Source organism: Drosophila innubila (assembly GCF_004354385.1).
Source record: "Drosophila innubila isolate TH190305 chromosome 3R unlocalized genomic scaffold, UK_Dinn_1.0 2_E_3R, whole genome shotgun sequence".
Taxonomy (NCBI): domain Eukaryota; kingdom Metazoa; phylum Arthropoda; class Insecta; order Diptera; family Drosophilidae; genus Drosophila; species Drosophila innubila.
The window spans coordinates 22,898,108-22,915,010 of record NW_022995380.1 but is presented as its reverse complement, the minus strand read 5'-3'; the positions used below and the strand labels follow the sequence as shown (position 1 = coordinate 22,915,010).

At 37.4% G+C, this 16,903-nt stretch overlaps 1 protein-coding gene across 1 annotated transcript; it reads right to left on the bottom strand.

Moving 5' to 3' along the window:
• Positions 1-347: 347 nt before the first annotated feature.
• Positions 348-16,480, bottom strand: LOC117789454. The gene is made up of 8 exons (XM_034628487.1): positions 16,117-16,480; positions 5,718-5,789; positions 5,535-5,605; positions 3,711-4,022; positions 3,422-3,599; positions 3,032-3,138; positions 651-728; positions 348-557 (listed from the first exon to the last, which is right to left on the bottom strand). Exons 1-8 carry the CDS (start codon positions 16,478-16,480, stop codon positions 423-425), a joined length of 1,317 nt encoding a protein of 438 aa, XP_034484378.1. The 3' UTR covers positions 348-422.
• Between the last annotated feature and the right edge of the window lie 423 nt (positions 16,481-16,903).

The following is a 16,903-nucleotide window of genomic DNA, read 5'->3' as shown; positions in this document are numbered from 1 at the left end:
TGTCTAAATAATTGAAGCTGAATTTTGGCGAATTGCCGAATCGCATAGAGAATTATTCGATATGGCATGTGTGTGTGTGTGTGTGTGTGAGTATTTGAAAAGTTTTGATTGATTTGAAAATGGAATGTGGAAAATGCAGAAAATTAAGAGATTACTTTAGATGAACTGGGAATGGGAAATATTTTTTGTTTTACTTGACTTTCTGTTGTAAAATGTCAAGATCTTACACTGTTCAATATCACCATTACACTGAACTACAAACTAAATGCTCATTTACTGCTTAAACTCGTATTGCGCCTCTTCTCTCTTATCACCTGATCCCAACTAACCCTATGAGTACATTATGATCATATATCGTAACTTAACTCTCATGATTCTTAAATGTGTTAATCTTATGCAGCATCTATGCTGATGGCCGTATCCTAGGGATGCTTCGTATAGTTGTTTAACGGCATTTCGTTGGCCAGACTGTGGGCCACCTCCTTGTTCCTCTCATGCAGAGCTATGTCCCTCGGAGCACTTGCCGGTTTCTTCTGGGCAGCCTTTTGGGTCTTTAGCTACAAGTGGAAATTAAGCAGAGTTTAGATGAAATTATTTAGAAATGTGTAAGTTAAGGTCAGGTCAGGTCAGGTGAGGTCAGTTATATTTACTCGCTGTATGGTCTTCTCAAAGTCCTGTGGCGGCTCCGGGCGTTTCATGGTGCCGCAGCTTCTCAAGCGTTCGTTGGTCTGTTGAATATGTATAAAGATAAATGCATGGAATAAGTTAGCATTGTGCCCCATGATTACTTCATTAACTTAAGCAGCCAGAGTTTGTTCAACAACTGGCTGGAATATGGCATAAAACAAATCGACACCTCGCAACAAAACCACAATAAAAATAAAAACATAAAAGAAAAAACAAAAGACAAATAAAAGAACAAAGAAGAACAAAATAAATGGAAATGAAAATGAAATGAAATGTCAAATGAAAAGCACAGGCCAAGCAAATATAATGAAAGACTAACAGAGAAATTTCCCTAAAGCAACATTTCCGCAACAGACCGCATAATGAGAGAGAGCCAAGTTTAGAATTATACATACGCGTCTGTGACCTTTTGGATGTGGCCAAAACCATGAACTGGTTTGTTCTGCTCTGGTCTGGTCTGGTCTGGTTTGGTCTGGTCGGATGTTAAAAAGCGTAATGAGTGCCAGAGGACAAGCGTTGTGAAAGTTGCAGTCGATGGTGGTGCTGAGCCACCCGAAAAAGAACGGAACCACAATTGTCGCCAGTGCTTAGCCCAAGTCATTTTGGAAATTGACCACAGGACACACAGAACAAAGACTTGGGAGTCTGTTGCGTTCAGGCAACAGCAAATTGCGCTTAAATATTAAATGAACAGCAACAAAAAAGCAAAAGAAATGGGAACAACACAACAACAACCACAACCATACGTATTCGTATACGGCAAAGAAACGCCGGACAACGGACAACAACCGTAAAACACGAAAAGTTATAAACTCTCTCAGGAGCGAGTGAGCACAAAAAACAGACTCAAAAAAACAAAAACACTTTTGCCACGCCTGAAATAATAAAAACAAATGCGATGTTGTCGTTGTTGTTGTCGCTATCGTTGTTGTCCTTGCAGTCCTTGCTGTCGTTGTTGCCCAAAAAAAGGACAATCGTGTGTAGGGAATCAGCATCCGGTGAATGGCAACCGCAAAAAGCAAACGCGCAAAGGTGCAAATGAGTGTGGATCCCTTAGGCCAGTCTCGAATGTATCCCGGCGTCTCCACAGAGATCCCCGAAACGTGCTGCAATCCGTGAAAGTCGACCGGACATGCCTGCCACTTTCCACTTGCCACTTGCCACTTTCCACTGCAAGTTCAGTTGCAGGTGCACCACGACAGTTCATATCTCTCTCTCCTCAGTCGTTGTCGTTGTCGCTGTCATTGTCGGTCTCGGTATGCCATTTGCATCCCCCCCCCTCCGTCTTCCACACTCTTCTACCTTATCAATCCTTCCTCTTTGTTCTTGCCTCCTGCAATTCTGTTTTGTCATTTCGTGCAACGTTCCTCGCACAAGGCAACGCAATTAACGGTAATTGCCTTTTATCGGCTTAGTCTTGATAAGTTTTTTCTTCCTGTTTCACTGTCCATCTGCTCCCTCTCCTTCTCCTTCTCACTCTCATACAATCTCTTGCTCTTGCCATCGCTTAATGTTGTTTGTAGGTTTACGCGGTTTTTATATTTTAATTTAATTTTATAAGTAGCAAACTGAGGGGGCGACCCCTGCGGTCAAAAGTTAGCCAATGCAAAAATTCGACAAAACATTCGAAAACTTTTTTGGAATTGGGCGTGGCTACAGCAGCAAATGCTTTGAAGTTGATAAAATGGGAAATTAATAAAGAAAACATAATGAGAAAACATTAGAAGGGAAATGAGAAAACATACATACATACATACTTTTTATATATTTTTATATTGAATAATTCTCATATTTAATTAGAGCATTTTTAACAGTGTAGGAACAAACTCAGTTATTTGAGAAATTTCAGGGACAGTAATTAATGATTATTTTGTTTTTTTTTTTTAATTCAAATAAAAATAATCGTTCACTTTTAGTAACTGGAAATAAACGTGAAACATACTAAAATATTTTTTTAAGGGTAATCTATGCAATTTCACCAAGATCTTAAGATAAATGATTTTTATCATTTTACTCATGAAAAAATCATTATATTTGAGAAAAAAAATAATACTTAGGAATAATCATTATTTAAAAAAAAAATTAAACTCATAGCATAATGATTATTTCTTGAGTTTTATTTTTTTGATCGAAAGTTATCGTAAGTAAAATAATAAAACTCATAGATAAATGATTATTTCTTGAGTATAATAGAAAAATGATTATTTCTAAAGTTTTATTATAAAACTAATAATGATTACAGTCCCTGTGGAATTTAAGTACTCATTTTCTGACAGGTCACACAATAATTTGAAGTTAATTTAGATATATATTTATCCTTCTCTAGTCTAGTTCTTTAGATTACCTTTAGCTGCATTCCCTCGGTGGCATTCAGCTCGTCTCCACTTTGCCTCAGTCCCTGCAGGAAGCGTGCAAAGACCGTGCGTCGTTGTTTGTGTTTGTTGCGGCCCTCTGTAAATACATTGAGAAAAAGAAATCAAACCAATAATAAAAGCCACAATCAAACAGTCAGTGCGATAAACAGATAGATTGACTAAAGGAGAGAGAGAGAGAGAGAGAGGGAGGGAGGGAGAGAGGGAGAGACTAAGTTGAAGTGCAAACCAATTTAATTGAATTAAAAGCCATAAAAACCCAAACAGCCGTCAAACTGGCTAACCACATGCACAACATGCTCATTTGCGGGAGACCTCTTCCCCTTTTATTCCCCTCTCTTGCCACTCCGGCTATCTCTTACCTGTTGCCGAAAAGTCGTAAAAGAAATTGGTGCGCGCGCCGGGATAACTGTGTTGCATGCCATTCAGATTGAGGGCCGACTTTGAGTCGATGGCATTGCGGGCCATGCGATTGGCCAAATCATTCTGTGTATAGCTGTAGATCTCGTTCTCCTCCCGATTTGACAGGCAGCTCGATGGCTGCATGTCCGATGTGCATAATAAACGACATGAATTAGAACTCGGACTGATTAGCTTCGGAGTCGTAAAATTGAGAGTCAGCCATAAAAAGTCAATGTGCACTTTGCTTACCAAATACTTGCCAGGCACATAAAGCGGTTGACTGTGGCTCGTGGGCAGCACCGACGAGCCAACGAGTCTGCTGCCACCACCGCCACCACCACCACCAGCACCACTTCCACTCCCACTCCCACTTCCACTACTTGCACCACTTGCCCCACCGCTGCGACGAGTTAGCGTGTGTCCTGTCGAGATGCGCACATGACGCTCCTTCCACTTGGACAGACGCACTTGCTCAATGGCATCCAGCACATCCTCATAGGGCATATTGATCTGTTTGCTGTAGTGAGCGGCCAGTCCTTCCAAATATCCCCGCTTTCCCTCCTGCAAAAGTGGGAGAAATTTAATTTTCGTTTATTTATTTATCTAATTAATTTTCTTAATTTATCATTAACTAAAAGCAGTCGACAAAATATATTTTAAATTTAAAGAAAATTAGCAAATCCCATTTTAAATTAGCAATAAGTATAACTTATAGCTAAAAGCATTTAAATACACTAGTGGGCATAAGTATTTTAACAAAAGTATGTGAACAATTTACTGATAATTTGAACTTACTTCATGTACATTTTGGCATTAATGGAAAGTTTATTTGAATTTCGTTTGAATGATACAAAAATGCCCTTAACCCGTTGAAACTATGGATTTTTTGCGAAGGAGTCCTTTTTTGACGTTTTCCTCGGGATAAAACAAAAATGTGTGGATGCAAAAAGCTTCTCCAAACAATTCTAATAGTATCTGCAGACATTGTTTATCAAAAAACCCTTTGCTTATATTTTTTTTGAATTTTTAAAGATTTTTTGTATGGTATGATCTCAGAGAACTTTTGTATGAAATGAAAGAAAAAGTAACTAAAATAGTAAATTTTAGCTATTTTCGAAAAACTATCATGTAGTTTATTCAAAGAATAAGTTAAGAATTCAAATTGCATCGCTTCAGGGTCAAATGCGGGGCAGTGAGGCAAGTGTTAATATCTTCCGGTAATTAGCGTAAGTCTGCCACTTAAATGTGTCCTGCTTGACATTCAAAGCGTCCACTGATGCATCCTGTTTGCAGCGTCAAAAGCCTTTCTCCTTTCTCCTTTCTCCTTTCTCTATTCTCCATTCTCCTTTCTATGCTGCTGGGCAAATTCATTTAGAGTCGCAACCATGCAAACATTTGTGCTGAAATGCAACTTGTCTGCAACTGTCAGTCAGACAGTGACAACACACACACACACACACACACACACACAGGCACAAGCACACACACTCTTGTCTGCCTCATCAGCGCAAAGTGCAATTAGTTGAAGTTGCGCGCATCAACATGCCCCAGACAGCGGCAAGCACCCAGAAGCTAACAAGTCTAGCACAACCCTCTTTACCCTCTCTCTGTCTCTCTTACATATCTTTTCTCTAGTCTCGCACGAGTGCAGACACCTGTCGGCCTGCACACACACACACACACACACACATACATATGCATTTACACTTGACTGCATTTCCATTTCATATAATTTTATTACCGCATTTAAGTTGCATTTCAATTTGTGTCCGGAACGTGATATTGCGCATACGCCGCGTTTGCCCGAACAAAATACACAAAACGCTGCCAAAACAACTGTAAATATTTGGCTACATTTGAAATGGCAAACTATGTTAAGTAGTGCTTTTCACCCCCTTCTCACCCCACCCCTGTTCTACTTGCCGCCTTACCAAAAAAGCATAACAATTGCTAATTAAAATGCAAGGCAGCTGCAGTTTTCCAGCCTATGACAAAGTTTCCACACAACATGAGCACGAGAAGGAGAAGGAGAGTCCGTGAGAGAAAGAGAGAGCAGGAAAGATAGCCTGGCACTTTGCTGCGTGCCTCATCATCAAACTGCACACTTTGCCACTTTACCACATTGGCACTTTGGCAAGTGTTGGCTAGGGGGAGTGTTGGAGAAGGTAAGCGGAAATGCCGCTTGCCTGCATAATAAACATCAGCTGAGTGCTTGGCAAAGTGTCAGCACTATGCGTGCTCAATAGGCCGACAGACCTGTACCCTCCTCATCCTCATCCTCCTCCTCCTTCTCCTCCTCAAGCTCACTCATCGCATTCGCATCTGGGTCTGCAGTCAGACGCGACAAATATGCAACTTTAAATAAAAGCAGCAGCTACACACACTTTGCATTTATTATTTCCAACGCATTTCTTCATTCCTCAAATGCTTCAAAGGCATAAAAAAAAAAAAAAGAACGGCCCTGAACCAGTGACATGTTTTGTGCCTGCTCCCATTCGTCTCTAGGGCTTCAAATCTGCCGGCAAACTATGATTAAAATAAACACAGACTGTGAATTCATGCAAATCACTGGCACCGCTTGACATGCTTGCGAAATTCAGCATAAGAAGGTGCAAAAGATGGCAAGAGTATGAGTTACAAGTTGAACAAATGACATTTTCTCACATTATTAAAATTTTATTGCTGAGCAAATTTAAATAAAAATCCGGAATCAAAATGATATTTCATGTGGTTATCGATTCAGCTTCCGCTTTGATGCAATTATGAAAGTTGCAAATCTAGAAAGTATTCTCAACTGCAGCATTTTGCAGTATCCTGTATCCTTGAAAAATAAAAGGTATATTTACTTTGTAGATAGAGGCATCTTCCCTAAAAGCTTTAACGTTTATACATATAATTAAATATAGCATAAGCGAAATTTTTATTTAATATTGATTAATGTTAATATATGAGTCTCAAAATCATCTTTATACCAAATATGAGAATATTGCCTATTATTGCTTTCATACCCAAAATAGACATACAGATTCCAAAATATCACCACAACAAACTATTTTAAAAAATTAAAAAAATAAAAACCCTTGAAACCAACATGAAATTTGGAATACATAATTGATATGACTCTTTTAAACTATCCCAAAAGTTTCATCACGATCGTAAAAGAAGGAAAAAAGGTATATAATAAGTTACTCTCCTAGTTAAGAGCGGGAAAAACACGACTAACGCCATCTAGCGCTCGTAGCTAGCAAGATTGTTAATTATGTATGCTTTGCTAATTATGAATGTAGGTGAGTGTAACTAGAACTATGAGATTACTCGTATCTTAAAAGCTTACAGGGTAACTCAAAGCCAAGCAATCTCAAAAGTACAATAATTTTGCTTATTTTAGTTGCATCTTTTATCGCCACATTGTTGTTCCGAGCCGCTTTATCGTGCGTGTCTAGTGGCAACAATTTCTGAATGTTGCAAGTGTTGCACAAAATTGTTGCATTGGCAAATCATTAAATTGTTGCGCCGCTCCCAAATGTCGTTGTTGTATTTGCTGTTGTTGTTGCTGTTGTTGTTACTGGTGCTGTGTCCCAAATTTGTTTACGCCAACAGACAATTAGGAAAAGCGGAAAAACACCCACACAAACATTTGCCACGGAGAAAGGCAAACCAAACCGACATATTATAAAATAAACTTTACGACGCGCCAAACTGTACAATGGGCGGAGAAGCACGGCACGACACAGTGGGCAGTCCATGTCGAACCCTGCCACATCTGGGAGTCAGGCGCGTGCGGTTGGCCACTCGGTTTAACTAAATTAAAATCGTGTTAATTTCACATTAGAGCGCACACAGCTCGCCAGGCGGTTCCGTGTCCCCAAACGTTGGCCATTACAAACTGGCGGCGACTGTCACAGGCTGCAACAACAGGAACAACAACTTAACAACAACTAAACAACAAGTGAGCAAGCCACAGTCGAGTGTGCACGACTGTCAAATACCTGGCGCCCACACAGTAGATATTCACAAGTGTCGAATCAAAAGAAATCAACTACATTAAACCCAAGAAAAATAACTATGCCACAATTGAGTATGCTCGACTGTGATTTAACCGGCTTTCACATATTTCGATGAATCGCAAGAAGGGAATAAGAAAATTTAAGTACAAAAGAATTATTATATAAATAAAGCTGACTATTGTAAAAAATGGTCTTATCGTGCTGAAGTTTTCATAGCTAAAAAGAATTCTCTTGTAATTAATTTTTCTCAGAAAGGAGTAAAGTTATTATAAAACAAGTGAGAAAGGCTACAGTCGAGATCCCGACCATACCCGTTACTTATTTCAATATATCTAAAATTATTTTAAAGAAATTACCACCTAATAAAAACTACTGCATACTTTTAGGGGATTGTATTGAAATAAAAACTATATTTATAACTTTGGTTTGCTATTACTCCCGTTCTACTTGTCCGATCTTGCTGCAGTTAAATGATATTTTAGATAATATTAATAGATAACGTTAACTACCATAAAAACTGTATTATCTTAAAAGCTGTGGGTGTGGTGCTTTTTCGCGATATGCGGGAGCGGCAACAAGCTTGACCTGCTCCAAAGTATTTGGAGTCTGTGGGTGAAAGTTTGGTATCTCTATCTCTTAAAGTCTCTGAAATCTAGGCGCTCACACGGACGGACAGACGGACATGGCTATATTGTAGCATATCTACCCTGCCATTTACATAAATCAGAGGGTATAGCAATCCCTCAATACATTGTGACACTTTGTCATAACGTATATACAAATACAAATGTATTAAAGACCGCTTAGAATAACATAGACATTCCAGCGCATAAGCAATACGATCCCTTGCTTATATACAAGCCGATCGCAGCGTGGGAATGCTGAGCTTGCACTTTGCAGCTCATGGTCATAGATATATAACATATGCATGCCTTCTGCATACATATGTATATGCCTTCTTAAATACATAGATATAAGTATGGCATGTTTTCGTTAGCCAAACCCAACATTAACATTTAAGAATCATTCTGAATAAAGTCTTATAGAGGAGCAGAAGCTCTTCCTGCACAAATTGTTCCAGTTTGAATTATATTATTATTTATGACCGTGACAAGTGTCACGAACATGTATTTAACATGTTTTATAATTTAAAATAAATCACTTAAAATAGTGAATTATATCTTTACATACATTTACATGTGAATAAAATAGTGAAAATAAAAAAAAAAAAAAGAAGTGACGGTGAATGGCAACAACAGCCACAATATGAACAACAACAAAATGAACAACAACAACAATACCAGAAGTGACTGTGCCAATTAAATAAAAAAAAAAGTGCTACAGCAGCACCGGCAATTGTGCATGTGAAGTGAAATAATAACAAAAAAAAAAAAAAGAGTCCCGGACAACAACCAAGCCTGTGTGATGACCAGCACCGGCACCGCCTGAGCTCATAGGCCCCGGACTACATGTCTATGTCTAGACAACAACAACAAGAGCAAATCGCTCTGGAGGATTCTGCTCCTGTCGAGCAAAGGGACGCTCCAAATCTTCAGGAAGCCTTAGAGTTGTGTCCCAACGATGGACCACGCCCACTCACAATAGCTGAGTACAGGGCCCGGCAGCAACCACAACAGAAGAAAAAACGTAACAGGAGCGGCCAGCGAATCAAGCTCCTTCGGCAGAGACGATTGCTGAAGGACCTGCTTGCAACGACAATATCGGAGGAGGACCGACAACGCTACATTGAGCGTCTCACAGCAGTGGAGCAGCAGCTTTGCAACTTTGATGCAAAGAAACGCAAACGGGCTGCAAAATTGCCATAGCCCCAATTTGCCCCTAAATATTAAGCTCTAAACTCAAGTCGTTGCGTGAAAACGCTGCTTGAAAACTACTAAAATCTGTTAGGCTTTCTTTACTAACATATGTGGTTGGAGAATTTTTTTTTATATATATGAAATGTAATTTGACTTGTGAGCCAACCACATAAACTAAACAACTAACTTTTCCATGTCTCTGGCGCTGGGTATCTATATACTCAGCTGCAATAAAACATTTGTGTATTGACAATTTTTTTTATTTTGAACAAACATTTTTTATTAAATCTAATTTTATAATATAAAATTTTATTTTTGATTTTCGAAAAAAAATATTTTTTTTCCTTTCTTTACACAATCACACATAAAGTTTTTTTTATGAAAAAAAAAAAGAGTCTTAATACAAAACCTTATTTTTTTTTAACTTCATGAACTTTCATTGAATATATAGAACAGATAAAATTAGATAATGGGATGGTTTAGCGATTCTAGTGAGGCCAAAGATAACACAGCTAACGTTGTAAACAACGTTAAGATAGTTGATCACACAGATGATATACAATCATTGTGGATCCTTCTGCTAATCCTCACAGTAGTGACAGTTTTGCAATTTCTGCTTACATTATATGTTAAGCACAATAAAATCATAAAGAAAAAATATATCAGTAGGGCAAATAATCTAGACAGAATATAACAGAACTTAACAAAAAAAAAACAGAAAATGGATATTTTGGAAACAATTCTCCAAGTATACCAGTTAGAGCCTAATTTCGAAGAAAGGGCTCTACAATTATTTTCTCGACCCCGATAGACATAACACACTTTGAGACAAGATATATGGCTAGGTACAACCTAGGGTATTCGCCATTAATACAATGCACATATAGAGAAAAAGCAATTGTATTAATGACGTTGCCAAACATAAAAATAATTGAGTCAACAATAAATCACCCAACCTTGGGTACAATAAAAAAATATAAAGTCTCAAGATACTAATGTATTAAAGAATGGAATGGAACGAAATAGCGAAACATATAAACGCATTTCGTTCCAAATTTGATAAATCATATAAATGCATTAATAAAGATGCAGTTATAAAAACAGAAACTTTAAAAAATCATATAGAAGTAATAGTTAGGGAATACAATAGTATAGTTACCTTAGTAAATAGGTACGAGAATAAATTTACATCTGAGCACAATAACAAATGTTTAAGGGTAATCAAATCCCTAAACACAAGACTGATTAATGTCACCAATAGGCGACATATTCAGATAAAAGTGCCAGAAGGTCTAAATCAATTGGCGGAGTTCGACCCCGACCAATTAAAAGAATTAGACGAATCAATTCAAACAAGCGACGCTGAATCTGATAGTGACATTGAAACACTAGAAGAAAGCGATGCAATTGAAATAAAACAGGAAATAACAATCTCTCAAATGGCGCAAACAGTTGTAGAATTTATCAAGCTAGCCACATCTCTGATACCAGAGTTTGACGGTAAGCCTGAAAATCTACAAAGTTTTCTAGATTCTTTGAATCTACTAGATACTTTAAAAGGCACACATGAGCTAACAGCCATAAGCCTTATTAAAACAAAACTAAAAGGCCATGCGAGAAACCTAATTAGCAATGAGCAGACAATTGCTGCAATCATTGCACAACTTTCAAATGCAGTAAAAGGAGAATCGGTAGAAGTAGTATCTGCTGTTTTAATCTGCAACAGAAAAATAAAACGGCTAACCAATATACCCAAGAGGTTGAAAAGCTGGCAAAGGCCCTTGAAGGCGCCTATGTCAGTGAAGGTCTAAGCCAAACACTTGCAAACAAATACAGCACTACAACGGCTAAAGCAATGACGAAAATTGTTCAATTGATAAGGTAAAACTTATCATGCAAGCAGGCACATTCACAAATATGAATGATGCCGTTACCAAATTTGTCAATAGTTGCACGGAGATAACAGGTCAAAGTAACACTGTCCTGTATTATCGACGAGGTGCAAATAATAACAATAGAGGAGGCCGAGGTTATAATCGTGGCAGAAATTTCAACCACAACAATTACAACCGAGGCAGTAACAACAATAGTTACAATAACCGTGGAGGAAGACGAGGCCAATATCAAGGTAGAGGCCGAGGTAACTCCAACCATAGCAATAATAATAACAACGTGAGAGTTGCGCAAAACGCGTCGGAAAACTCGCAGAACCCTTTAGGAAACAACCCATAAATGCAAAGGTTCATTCCATCAACTACAGTCTTAATATATTTGTCACTTTTTATAATCACTCAACTAGAAATAAACTCACATTCCTAATAGATACTGGTGCAGATATCTCACTCTTAAAAATAAATTCAGATAATTTCAAAATTAAAGAAGAAAATATTATAAACATCCAAGGCATTGGCCAAGGTGTAATAAAATCTCAAGGAACAACTTCAATAGATCTTCAATCAACAAAATATATTATTCCACATGAATTCCATTTAGTTGATTCAGACTTTTCAATACCATGCGATGGAATAATCGGCATTGATTTTATTAAAAATTCAATTGTCGAATAGACTTCAATCCAAGTGAAGACTGGTTTATAATTAGACCTCAAAATTTAAATTATCCTATTTATGTTCCGATAACATATAGTGCTGGCAACAATACAGTTCTTCTGCCAGCCAGATCCCAAGTAATTCGAAAATAGACATCAATTCAGTAAACGATTATATATTTGTTCCTAATCAAGAAATACATAATGGAATTTATGTTGCAAATACAATAGCAGCATCCAAACATGTATACATTCGCCTTCTAAACACAACTAATTCCGACCAATTGGTCAAAGTGGACAAAATAAATTTGAAAATTTAACAGATTACGACATTCATAACACTAATCCAGAAAATAGAAGCGAACAAGTACTTTCAAAATTAAAGAAAAATTTTCCAGAACAATTCAGAAATCAATTAACAGAATTATGCACCAAGTATAGTGATGTGTTCGGACTGGATACCGAACCAATAGCGACAAATAATTTTATAAACAAACATTAAGACTTAAAGATGATGAACCCATTTATATCAAAACTACAGAAGCCCGCATAGCCAAGTTGAGGAAATCCAAAAACAAGTAGGGAAATTAATAAACGACAAAATCGTAGAACCGTCTGTATCCGAGTACAACAGCCCACTCTTGTTAGTTCCGAAAAAATCATTACCAAATTCGGAAGAAAAGAAATGGCGATTAGTAATAGACTATCGCCAAATCAATAAAAAACTACTTTCTGATAAATTCCCGCTCCCCAGAATTGATGATATTCTAGACCAACTGGGTAGAGCTAAATACTTTTCATGCCTTGACTTAATGTCAGGTTTCCACCAAATTGAACTTGAAGAAAGTTCAAGAAATATAACATCTTTTTCAACGAGCAATGGCTCATATCGCTTCACGCGATTACCATTTGGTCTTAAAATAGCACCAAATTCATTTCAGAGAATGATGACTATAGCATTCTCGGGTTTAGAACCCTCTCAGGCATTCCTTTATATGGATGACTTAATGGTGATGGATGTTCCGAAAACACATGATTAAAAACTTAACTGATGTTTTAATGTATGTAGGAAATATAACCTAAAGTTGCATCCAGAAAATGTTCATTTTTCATGCATGAAGTGACTTTCGGGTCACAAATGCACTGACAAAGGAGTATTGCCGGATGACAAGAAATTTGACGTCATCAAAAATTATCCTGTCCCTCATGATGCGGACAGCGCAAGACGATTTGTAGCATTCTGCAATTATTATCGTCGATTTATAAAAAACTTCGCCGATTATTCACGGCACATAACTAGACTATAAAAAGAATGTTCCTTTGAATGGTCAAGTGAATGCCAACACGCATTCCAATACCTAAAAGAAAACTTATGCACCCCACGTTATTACAATATCCTGATATTCGCAAAGAATTTTGCATTATAACAGATGCTAGTAAACAAGTTGCGGAGCGGTTCTAACTCAGAACCGTGACGGAATTCAACTCCCAATAGCTTATGCATCTCGTTCATTTACAAAAGGAAAGCAATAAGAGCACAACAGAACAAGAGTTAGCAGCAATTCATTGGGCAATTACCCATTTCAGACCATATATTTATGGCAAACACTTCACTGTTAAAACGGATCACAGACCATTAACATATCTTTTTTCTATGACTAATCCCAGTTCAAAATTAACTCGCATGCGGCTAGAGCTTGAAGAATATGACTTCACAGTAGAATACCTAAAGGGGAAAGATAATTTTGTAGCAGACGCACTTTCGCGTATTAATATAAAAGAACTAAAAGATATGCAACGTAAAGTCCTGAAAGTCACTACCAGGCAACAGTATAGACAGAAAAAATCCTGCGCAGGAAAAGATCAAGAAGATTTGCCTATGCAATCTTTGACAACGCTTCTAAGCCCAACGTATATGAAGTCATTTGTAATGACGAAGTACGAAAAGTAGTGGCCTTGCTAATAAAAAAATCAGATATGTTTTTTGAAACATGGAAGAAAAATTATAGCAAGAATTGATGTTAGCGATCTGTACACCAATGAAAATCTTGACTTAGGTCAGTTCTTCCAAAGGCTTGAAATGCAAGCCGGTATACTTAAGATCAGCCAACTCAAAGTGGCACTGAGCGAAAAGATCTTTGAATTAATTTCAATTGAATCTTTCAAAATATGGGCAATAAAATGTTGAATATATTAAGAGTAGCGCTACTCGCCGGTGACCCTAATAAAAATGAAAAGATCAAGAAGCGATACTGTCTAAATTTCATGACGATCCAGTTCAAGGAGGTCATAATGGCATTACAAGAACGCTAGCTAAAATAAAACGACATTACTATTGGAAAAACATGACTCGTCATGTCAAAGAGTACGTACGTAAATGTCAAAAATGCCAAAAATCAAAAACAACAACTCATATAAAGACCCCAATGACTTTAACCGAAACACCAATCACAGCTTTTGATAGAGTGATAGTAGATACTATAGGTCCACTACCACGCTCAGAGAATGGCAACGAATATGCAGTTACGCTAATATGCGATTTAACTAAGTATTTAGTAACTATTCCAATTCCAAATAAAAGTGCAACAACTGTTGCCAAAGCAATATTTGAAAACTTTATTCTAAAGTACGGTCCAATGAAGACGTTCATTACGGACATGGGAACAGAATATAAGAATTCAGTAATAAATGACTTGTGCAAATATTTAAAGATAGACAATATAACGTCTACTGCACATCATCACCAAACTTTAGGTACAATAGAACGAAGCCATAGAACATTCAATGAATACGTTCGTTCATACATATCTGAAGACAAAACCGATTGGGATATTTGGATACAATATTTCACATATTGTTTCAATACAACACCCTCGGTAACACGACTATTGTCCATACGAACTAGTTTTTGGAAGATTTCCAAGACAGTTCATAGATTTTAATAAAACGACTAGAATAGATCCATTATATAATGTAGATGATTACGCAAAAGAAATTAAGTTTAGACTAGAAATAGCGTATAAAAGAGCTAGAATATCACTAGAGAATAGTAAAACTAGAAATAAAAAGAATTATGACAATAAAACAATAGATGTTAACATAGAAGTAGGAAATAAAGTTTTGTTAAAAAATGAAGCAGGACACAAGTTAGATTCTACATATATAGGACCATTTGAGGTCATAGATATAGATAATAAAGATAACATTACAATTAAAGATAGCAAAAATAAGAAACAAACAGTACATAAGGATAGGTTAAAAATATATAATCAATGAATGTTTCATGAAAAAAAAAAAAAGGTCTGATCAACCAAAAAAAAAAAGGAGAAAAGATATTATTTTTCTTCCAATAAAGTTAAAATAAAAATATAACGTAAATTCAAACATATTTAAAATAAAAATTTGTCAACGAACACAAACGTTTCAAAAAGAGAACAAAAAAAAAAAATAAAAAACATTTTTAATAGATATACTTATATAAGATAAATTAATTTTTAAAAAAAAAAAATAATAATAATTAATTAAATAACACTAACACTAAATGACTACATGTATTACGTCATTTCTTTAAAAAGGGAGGTGTAGCATATCTACTCCTGCCATTTACATAAATCAGAGGGTATAGCAACCTCAATACATTGTGACACTTTGTCATAACGTATATACAAATACAAATGTATTAAAGACCGCTTAGAATAACATAGACATTCCAGCGCATAAGCAATACGATCCCTTGCTTATATACAAGCCGATCGCAGCGCGTGGGAATGCTGAGCTTGCACTTTGCAGCTCAAGTGGTCAAGGCATATATAACATATGCATGCCTTCTGCATACATATGTATATGCCTTCTTAAATACATAGATATAAGTATGGCATGTTTTCGGGTTAGCCAAACCCAACATTAACATTTAAGAATCATTCTGAATAAAGTTTTATAGAGGAGCAGAAGCTCTTCCTGCACAAATTGCTCCAGTTTGAATTATATTATTACAATATCGACTCTGTTGATGCTGATCAAAATATATATATTCTAGGGTCGGAGATGCCTTTCTCTCCTGTTACATACATCCAACGAACACAATATACCCTTTAATTTATTTTTAAGTAAAAGGTATAACTAGCTTGTTTTGCACAAACTTACACCCTTTCAGCTTTTGTGTACCGGGTATAACTAGTCCCCTATGGAGCGAGCGCATGCAAATTGCAAGCGGTAAACAGAATGGCCAAGATAAGCAAACCATACAACTGTACAGTGCCTGTTGGCAATGCTCGTACACTCACCGGCGTGGAATGGATGGGCCAGGCGTATGCCATCCGCCTCGAGATGTCGCTTCATGACCGCCTCCAGCTCCTTCATCGTAACGGGCGTATCACAACTGAGGCAAGAATCTGCTGCTGCCTGCATCGCCTTCGGATCATTGATGAGCACATAGACAATGGCGGCTCCCTTCTCCCGCAGCGTACGCACGCTCTTCAGCAGCTTACCACGATGCGAGGGATTGTCCACGCCAATGGCATCCAGATCGATTTCGCCAATTTGCTTGCAAATCTCGAGCTCATCGTAGCCATTCTCGAGGAAGCTCTCGCCATACTGGGCCAGGCCAATGGTACGCAGCCACTCGCAAACGATGTTGTGGTGCGGCATGTTCGCGTATCACGTGGCGGCTGAGGGTGCTGCCACATCCAGCGGTGCGAATGATACCTTTGAAATCGCGGCCTCGAGCTGCTGCTCGTGATGCTGGTGCTGCCACCCGCCAGTGGCTCCAAGTGGTTGCTGCTGCTGGCGGCGCTGTTGCTGCTGGCCGTTGCCTTCATAGCAACAACTGGACTGTAGAGACGGCGAAAGATAGTCACATGGAAGAAGAGAGCAAGAAAAAAGAGGGCGAGAGAAATGAGAAACAGAGTTTAGTCATAAAGTGAAAGCAAACTTATGCTTTAAGTGCGTGCAATGGTGCGTATGTTTAATCACAAGAACGGTCGCAAATGATAACCAATTGACTTTAGGTCTATTTTCTCATAATTAATTATTTAATTATAATTCGTTCAATTTTAAATGACTGATTTTTTA